Genomic DNA, 9411 nt, shown 5'->3' with positions numbered 1-9411 from the left:
CTCCAGGATTAATAAACCACCTTGGCTGTGAGGACAAACCCAGGCTGGCTCAGGACCCTGTCCTGGAGTGTGGAAGGATTCCTCTCGTTGCTCTGGCCATTTTTCCTGACTTGGGGGGCACTGACATGGCACAAAACGAGAGACTCTGATCACAGTCCCATTATGTGCTCTCCTTTTCCCTCTCCACGTGTCACCTGTGAGGCCATTTCAGGACAGGCACTCAGCTGTTAAAGCTGGCCCTATTCAGAGCTGGATCTTTTCGTTGCAGCTCTTTGGGAGACARCACCTCCCAGGCTGCCAAGGACACCACCTTTCTGCTTCATTTTGCCTTTGAAGCGCACTTACCAACTCCATTAACATTAATAATTAATTCCATATATGGGAATTTTCCTTTAAATCATGCTCATAATGGCACTGGTTATGTGAAGAAAAAAAATCTGAAAGAGGGGAGCACATGCCTTGCCTGAAGTGAGAGCATGCCTCATCCCTACCCGTATGGTTTAGTTTACAAGCTCATGTCAGAGAGCCAATTTCACACACAAACACAAAATAAAAGCAGGAACACAACTTTTGATCATCCTACATTGATGTTTACTCTTGTTTCCTGTAGCCCCAGGTGACAAATCTGTCCTTTATATACTGGAAGACCATTGTGCTATTAACAAAGTCAACTGGACATGCTTAAAACTGATGGGTCTTTGCATTGGTGGCTTGTACCAAACTAAGGAATAATAATTAGTGAGCAATTAGTTGTAAAACGATAAATATAAATTCAGAAGTGTTTTTTTTTTTTCTTTTCTGAGCAGAAATGCTCAAAACCAGAAGAATTTACAAGCAACTTTCTTACATATGAACACTTGGGCCAAGAAGGGAGATGTTGGAGCAGGCAGCCCCTCYGAACATAAGGGCTTTTGTTCCACCAATCTCTGAGCTCTGAAGAAGTTTTACTTTTTTATTCTTTTTTAACTCTGCTGGCCTGCCAGCTGGGTATGAGCCAGAAGGGTTATCCAGTCAGACCTTATTTCAATATATTTACAATGGTAGTGCATCTAAGGTTTGTTTATTTCAGGATTAAAATTCAAATGGCTAGAACCATTTAAATAATTAAAGGGCAATCAGAAAATGCCATGAAACCAAACAAATCAGGAAAAGTCATGGAAACCATCAGCAATATTTAATTCAGAAATTCTCTTTGTTAGGGAACTTAGCTGAAAGAAAACAGCTGGATGTAGTTCAACCCTCTAAATTAAAAACAATCTAACAAGGTCTATAGGGATAACTCTTTCAGCTACATATTGGAGACCAGATTCACTTCTACCAAGTAAATGCAATAGCACTCAAAGCTAGAAAGGAAATTCCTCAGAACTGAGGTAGTTTCTAAGTATCAGCACATTTTCCAATTCCTCGCAAGGCAACTTAGCTATTTACAATCCATTTTTTCCCACACATAAATTTATAATTTTTTCAATTTTATGGTTCCATGATTTATTTTCTAAAGAAAAATAATCTAGCCAGAATATCCCTAACTCTACTAACATCATGTTTTAATAAATAACTGGCTACTTCTAGTAAAATTAAGCCTCCAGGATTATTTATACCAGCCAAGAATACTCCATCTTTATAGCTTTGCAGAAATTTGGTGTGAAAATAAAATTGAGTATAATGCTGACCCTGAGCTAACAAGTAATTAATGCTTCAATATAAAAATAGAAAATTATCCTTTATGACACAAGGGTGGAATAGAGCAAACCTTCTCTCTCTGGACTGCTCTCCTGGCTGGATCCCAGCCTCCAGCCAGACCTAAAGGCTACCCAAAGCAGGAGGAGACGTGCAGAATAATTTTGAGTCTTTCCAAAGACTTTGCTTTCACTAAACTCTTTTAAAAATTATTTCATCTCTTTTCTTAAAAATAAACATTTCTTTTATTCATCAGTTGCTGTTCACCACAACATTGTTCCAACTGCAACAGCACAGGCAGAGAGAGGAGGGTGTCTCGGGGAGTGCTGAAAAGCTACAGGCGCTGGGTATGAGCTCCCAGGAGACCAAACACACCCAAAATGAGRCATCTTCAGCCCTGCCAGCTCCTGCTCCCATGTACCTGCAACAGAGCCTGCTCCTTCCCTTTCGCCTCCATCAGAGAGGAAACAAAACTCCTGTAAAAACAAACCAAACCCTCCCCACCTGCCCTCCCACMCAGGATTCCTTAAAACCAGAACCRAACCAAAACCATTTWAAAAAAAAATCAATCCAGCATTCACCTAACAAATTTGCAGACAAGACACACGTTGGCATTTGGATCTGCGAGACGACAAGTTGTTTCCAACTGAACAAGTTTAATGCCTCATTCCCATGGGGGTGCGCGTTGGGAACGGACCCACAGGAGTTACAGCTAAAGGCAAGGATCCCGGGGAACCAACGACAGCTCTTCTCAGCGTCTGCAGAATGGGAATTCTCTGTAGAACCTTCCAATTTAACCAAGCCTCCTGTAAAGCAAGCAAACCTGYTCCTGACATGGATGCCCTACACAAACCGGGCTCTTGGCACGATGACCAGCTCTGCCTTCACCTTCTGTTTTACTGCATAATGAAGACAAATGACTTCCACTTGTCTCCAGATAAGGCAACTAACTTATAATGTGGATAAATGGGAAGTTAACTACATGAAACATTTTCTGCTTGTTGGGCAATTATTTTTTCCCCCATAAGATAACATGATAAATAAAACCTGCTTCTGTACAGATATTTCTCATTTCAGAAACACATACTTGTTACAGGCCAAGAGAAGACCCTGGGGTTTTTGTTTTTGTAAGAAATACAGTAAAAGAAAAAAAAAAGTGATAAAGACACAAATGCAGAGCTAACTACAGGCTTGTATATACATTTTTGTTATCCACCTCTAACATGGACTCTTGGTGAACGGGATAGACTGGTAGTTCCCATTCCTGTTATTCCCAGGATAGCAAGGGAAAAAAAATAAATCAGTATCTTAAAACCAGTGGCAACATAGTAAAAACTGTACACTGTTGTCCATTAACTTAAAAAGCAAAGTCTCTAGATGGTATAAAAGTGAAAGCAGGTGCCTTCTACCTTTGATAATAAAAGTCTTTTCCCCTCCCCCTATGCTGCACAATTATCTCCATTGTCTTTGCATGGCCAAGAACAAAATGCTAAGGAGCAAGGCTGCTTGTGATAGGCCGCTCCTGGTGGCAGCAGAAGTGTTCACGGTCTTATCGCTCTTCTTGGAGTTCCCAGTGACCTCGGTGGCGTTGAACTCGAACTCCGGGGAGCACTGCTGGAGCTCACAGCCGCTGCCGCTCTCCTCCCCGCTGCTCTCCTCACCTGGGGAGACAAACACACCTGGTATCTTCCTCTGCTCTCTGCATGAGGCAGAAGGGGGGAAAGGGAAGAGCGTGGCTGTGGTGGTGTTTGTGAGAGGTAAGCTTGGGTCCCCTGGTTAATGTGGCTTTTGTGTGCAATCATCACACCTGGGCAATGTGTGCTCGCARGGCAGAACCCCAACCACACCCTGGGCTGCCCCAAAAGTGCTGTGACCAAGAGGTCAAGGGAGGGGACTCGACCCCTCTACTCCATGCTGGAGACCCCACATGGAGTTCTGCATCCAGCTCTGGGGCTCCAGACATAGCAAGGATCTGGAGCAAGTCCACAGGAGGCCACAGAAATGCTCAGAGGCTGGAACACCTATCCTAAGAAGACAGCCTGAGAGAGCTGGGGTTGTTCAACCTGGAGAAGAGCAGGCCCCGGCCAGACCTTACTGCAGCCTTTCAGTATTTCAAGGGGCTTATAAAAAAGATGGGGACAAACTTTTCAGCAGGGTCTGTCGCAATAAAACAAGGGGTAATAGTTTTAAACTAAAGTAAAGTAGATTTAGATTGATATAAGGAAGAAATGGTTTTATGATGAGGGTGGTGAACCACTGGCACAGGTTGCCCAGAGAGGTGGCAAGCTCCCTATGCCTGGAGACACTCAAGGCCAGGCTGGATGGATGGGGCTCTGAGCAACCTGACGTAGCAGGTGTCCCACTGCAGGGGGGTCAGACTAGATAATCTATAAAGGTCCCTTCTAACCCAAACYGTTCTATGGCTTTATGGGAACACTCCTCCTCACACAGCCTGTCAGACAGGCCAGCTCCCACCCTCTTCACTAACACGCTTACCCACAGCTGAAGCTTAACCAGCTACCCATGTTAGCATGAAATCCAATTAAAAGGGAAAAAAGGAAAAGCAGAAAGCAAACAACAGCAAACATACTTATGTCAATGAAGTCGACATCGTTCCCACTGTAGGCATTCTTCAGCTTGTTGGTCATCACCCGCAGAGCCATGATTTGCCGGCGAATYACCATGTCTGGCTTGGTAATGTCGACTTCAACCTCTGGGTTGTTCACCTGACTTGCTAAGCCATTTCCAGTCACTGCAAAGTCATACCTGAAAAGAAACCATTCCTGCTGGTACCGGAGCTGCAGCTCGGCAGGATCCCGTGCCAAAGAGGGACAGCATGGGAACTCTGCAATGCCTGCTTTCTGGGTGATATTCTGAGCCCAAAAGGATCTTTCCATGTGCTAAACCTCACACCAACGTCTTACCGCATTTCCCCTCCCTGCAATCTCTGCAGCATGTGGAATGAAGCACTGTTTTCATTCATGCTGTACCACAAGGGCAGGGGAATGACAACTTTCTCCCCAACTTGAAAAGAAAAGGAAGATCTGGGGTTTATATTAATAATGGCTTTTAACAGCACAAATCAGCTAGCTGCTGGCTACAGAGCAAAACAAGGTGCTGAGATGCCATGATGCCCAGTTAGATGAAACTTTTGGGCAAACAACCTTCGAGACCATAGTAATCCCACAGAAACCTACAGTAACTGCTGGAGGCAAGAGTGTCTTTCCGGCTTTGAGTAATGCATCTTAACCATCAAACTGGGATATTGAATGTGTGCTTCTCATGAGATGCAATTTCCCTAAAAACCCCAGCAGGAGAAACATCTGTGATGCTGAAGATGAGATCTGCAGCCCCACACATCAGAGAAGGGGAGAGCCAAGATGCTCAGCTGCAGAAGGTGTACAGGTCTGAACACATGTACAGCCTCGGGGTTTAAAAGAGAGACYGAGCAACAAAACCCAACAGAATAGATTTCCTGAAACAGGTATTCGGAGTATCATCTTATATTTAGAGATAGGACACATTTCCCTTTCCTTCAATTACCTGACTTGCTAGAAAAATCAGTTTAACAGAAGAAAACATTACTTTTTTTAGTTATGATGCCAAAACCAGTATCACAAGAGAGAGAAGCCAAAGCAAATTATCTTGCCTAACCCATGGAATATCCAGCCTGCCCTTGCCCAGTGCTGCCCAGTCTCCACATCCCCTCGGTAATGGCGCCCTTGCACTGAGGCAATATTTGCCATGAAAAGCCCCYAGAAGCTGCTGATAAACAAGACTTCAGGAGGCACAGCCATTTCTTGTCACACAGGCCCAAAACACTGCCCTAGCCAAGCATGGCGGAGTTTTAGGCACACACAAAACAATGCAAAACATATGAGGTACGGTGTAGTCCTGTGGCCCAAAAATATCAAGGGCAAAAACTGCTATTACTAAAAAAAACTGCTGGAAAACCCCAGACAACTGCCTTTTTTTTTTGTTTCTTGGAGATCTGATTTTTAAGTTGTCTTTAGCCATTTTCAAGTAAAATGGACTAAATCAAAAAAAAAAAAAAAAAAAGAAACTTTTATTTCCAAAATAAAAGTTAAACAGTTACATAAACCATATGACAGAAAACTCTGGCTTGCTCATGTATTGGCAATTTCTTCCTTACAAGAAAAAAAAAACAGATTTTTGTAACTCTTTTTTTCCATAAAAAGTGTGAATGAAACCATTGGTCCCCTTGTGCCACTGACTTCAGCAGTGGAGGTCTCCACCCTCCATCATCCCTGCCCTTGCTCAAAAAAAAAAATCAGTTCCTGGTGGAAACACCAACTGGGGTGGCACTGGGGCAACAGCACTGTCAGACAACACAAGCACCCTGCTCTGAGGCTGTGATACAAGATGTTGTACAGATCATCTCCCCAAATCCATGAACAAACTTATATCCAAGGAGAGAAGCCCCATTTGGATATCTACACTTTGTTCCCTCCTCTAGAAGAAGCCCCCACATAGAGCTTGGATAACACTTCGGTTTTACATTCCAGCTCTTCCCTTTACAGAAACAAAAGGGGTAATGGCAGCAGCCACTCTTGGGCAAGCTAGGATCACTCCTGCAGGAGAAGAGGGCTCAGGGAGAGGGGCCAGGATGCAGGGAAAGGCTGGGGTGAGAGGGAGAGGGTTAACCAGGRCCAGCAGCATCACCAAACCTGCTCTTGGCGCTCCCGTTCCAGCACTCGTTCTCATTGACAGTGCCTACAGACATCTTTTCATCATTGCAAATGTTGCCAGGAAGAGATGACCAAAATTTTTTGGCTTGYTTYAGCTTCTCTTTCACATCAGTAACCTATTAAATAGATGAAAAAAAAAAGAAACATAGAAACATAAGACAATCCAGAATACCAAATACTCAGTAAAAGTTGGGAAGGTATTTTTTATCACAACAGACGCGTACAGGCCAGATCTTCAGGCTGCGTGTTTTTGATGGTTGATTTACTTTTTTAATACAAAATTAAACACTGCTCCTCAAACACATATTATTCATAAGCCGAGCTTTTAACACAGGCACTTCTCTCTGACATAGAAGCGTTGTGGTAATTAATGTCTAGAGCCATAGGCAGATTATATCCCTCAGAGAGTTTTAAGACAGCCAAGGAATATTAAGAAACCCTATAAATTAAAAATGGACAATTACACACGGTGGTACCCGGGTATGAAGCACCTGTGTGGCACCAGCAGGAGCAGGCACTCACCAGTCGGTCCAAGCTCGTGCCAGCAGCTGTTGTTGGTCGCTCCTCTGGGTTGTAGGGTCTGAAACGAGCACTGAAACCACTTTCAGAGACAGAGCGAGCAGTCCGGCCTTGGGCAAGTGTTTTTGGCTGGCCACATCCCTGGAAAACCTGTGTGAGAGAAGGAAAGGATTTCATGAAATAAAGGTCACAAGAGCCTCCCTTCTCCAGGCTCCAGCCCAGACCCTGCCCAAAATAATACATCAGTTTTATATATAGTTGAAAGGCCAGTCAAGAAAAAACATATTGACAAGAACAGGGAAATAAAACACATTAAATAAATAAATCCCAAGTGTCCTCTTGGACTATTTACCTTCTGAGACACCTGCATGCTGTTCTCCTGCATGTTCATGATCGCATCTGAAATCTTCACGTCAATGGGGTCCATGACTGACTCAATGTTGAAAGGACCCTCCAGCCTCTCTGCTACCAGCAGCATCGAATCTAACACAGAGAGAGAAAACCAAAGGTTTGTAGTGGAGAATCCAACAGGGAGAAAAATGAAGGCTTTAAATGGAGGGCTTCAAGAACAGCAGGTAACAAGGATAACAGTTAGTTTGAGCACACAGACACTGACCACTGCAGTGTAGCCTCTGACCAGTGCACACCTCCAGGAAACATTTTGCTCCGTTCCCAGAGCCTACACCTTCACCAGGCACTTCCAGGCTGCCAGCCCCAAACCACAGGCTCATGTACTTCAAAGGCCAYCACAGCCTGCCAACAGCAGCCTGTAATCAGCTCCTCCCATCAGAACAAGCATTACTAACACYCTCCTTTCCATGCTCGTTTATTAAAGGTTGCCTTGTGTCATTTGTTTTTCAAGGCTGCTTTCAAAGCCACCGGCTTCTTCACACTGGGCTTGAGCACAAGGCACCAACATGCAAGGGTCCAAGAAAATCCTTGATACCATCTTTCTCTTATGGCCAGCTACAGGCTTTTTCCTGCCTGGGGAAGCCAAGGGACTGCACCTCCTAGCATTACACGGACAATCTGCATGAGGAAYGGAGTCTGTGTGAGAGCAGGGTGAATGCTGTGCACTCATGATGGATTTGGCACATCTCTTAGCAAGGAGAGATGGAAATTCCCTCAGCCAAGACTGGGTCACTCCTCCTGYGCCGACATGCACGTCCTCATCAAATGCATCATTAAACGCAGCAGCTACTGAACATCCACTACTTCCTCTGGGAAATTATTCCTGGCATTAAGGCTCTCACCCYACAATGCATTTAAACCCCTTCTCTRGTTGTCCCCTACAAGRTGCCWYCAGGAATATAACTGGCACTAAGCTCTCGTCTCTCCTCAGCCATCACAACCTTAATTTACTGTTTGCTTTCACTGTGGTCCCTCAACCCCAATGCATTTGCTGGTCCCCTCTCCTGCATCACTTCATGATGTTCTGCCACAAACTCATCTTTTTCCAGTTGTATGGAATTCTTGAATATTTCCAAGCCTGACTGACAAGGACACAACTGTCCCTCTGGCCCCAAGGAGCTCCTCYCTGCTCCTAAGATATGCCTGGTCTCTTCCATTAAGGAGAAATGGGCGTTTCACACTCAGTCTATTAATCTTGTAAAGTGTTTCTCATGACATTCATCCTCCTCCTAAGTGCACAAACAGAAAACTTCTGTGAGCTCCGGCTATCTGTAAAAGCCCTATAAAGAAACTCCACATACTGAACAATTAAGTAATAGCTCTGCCTTCRTGCCCGAGTCATGTTAAATAAACTACATTAAAAAGACCACAAACTATGAAAAATATACAACTAAGCTATTTGTATATGTAAAGCTATTATTACTAACAAAAACAACAACAAAACATAAYAAAGATAATAATAATCCAACACTATAAACCCAACATAAACAGCAGATGCCTTCCTAGCCTGTAAATCCACTTTTTAAAGGCAACGCAGTATTCTAAAGGTTTGTTGGGTGTTAGTTAAAGGACTATCAGAMAATTAACCCCCTCTCRCTCACACAGCTCCACCAAGGTGAGRGTGTTTAGGGAGCTGGAGGCCCCAGGAAAGACCCTCAGTCTGCAGGCACACACACCACCAGCATCAATGACAGAGCTCTGGCAGGGCATGGCTGGAATTTCGCCGTCAGGGACTACAAACAGGTCTGAACTAAATGCATTTAAAAAAAAAAAAAGGGAAAAAAAAGGAGAAGGTAATAACAAATGAAACAAAGAGTCTTAGACTGTATTGTGGTGGCCTCCAATAAAGTGATGCTTCAAATCTCTGAGTAATGACTGCTAGCATGAATATACCATTGTGCCGGAGGAGAGAAAAATGCTTTTGATGTGCTACCAAATGGAGACTTTTGTAAACAAGTGGAGCACAACTTAAATGTGTTCATCATTGTCAAAGCTTTTGGGGTTTTTCACGCGCATAAAGAACATCCCGGCGCAGTGTGCGGGAAACCGCTCATTTCAAATAAAAATATTATGAATGGACAGATAATAAAACACA

General features: G+C 43.9%; 1 protein-coding gene across 1 annotated transcript in view; it reads right to left on the bottom strand.

Moving 5' to 3' along the window:
* Window positions 1-445: 445 nt before the first annotated feature.
* Window positions 446-9411, bottom strand: part of GPC4 (glypican 4) — a 66987-nt gene continuing 58021 nt past the window's right edge. Inside the window, exons 5-9 of the mRNA XM_057377974.1 lie at window positions 7258-7388; window positions 6909-7055; window positions 6366-6502; window positions 4268-4443; window positions 446-3338 (exon numbers count right to left, since the gene is read on the bottom strand). Of these exons, the coding sequence (XP_057233957.1) occupies window positions 3130-3338; window positions 4268-4443; window positions 6366-6502; window positions 6909-7055; window positions 7258-7388 (800 nt within the window). The 3' untranslated portion in view covers window positions 446-3129. The remainder of the gene's footprint in view (window positions 3339-4267; window positions 4444-6365; window positions 6503-6908; window positions 7056-7257; window positions 7389-9411) is intronic.

This window comes from Malurus melanocephalus, unplaced genomic scaffold (assembly GCF_030028575.1).
Source record: "Malurus melanocephalus ecotype Western Australia unplaced genomic scaffold, MMel_1.1 scaffold_335, whole genome shotgun sequence".
Lineage (NCBI taxonomy): Eukaryota > Metazoa > Chordata > Aves > Passeriformes > Maluridae > Malurus > Malurus melanocephalus.
Note: the sequence above shows the minus strand (reverse complement) of the source record. Positions and strands in the feature narration are given on the sequence as shown.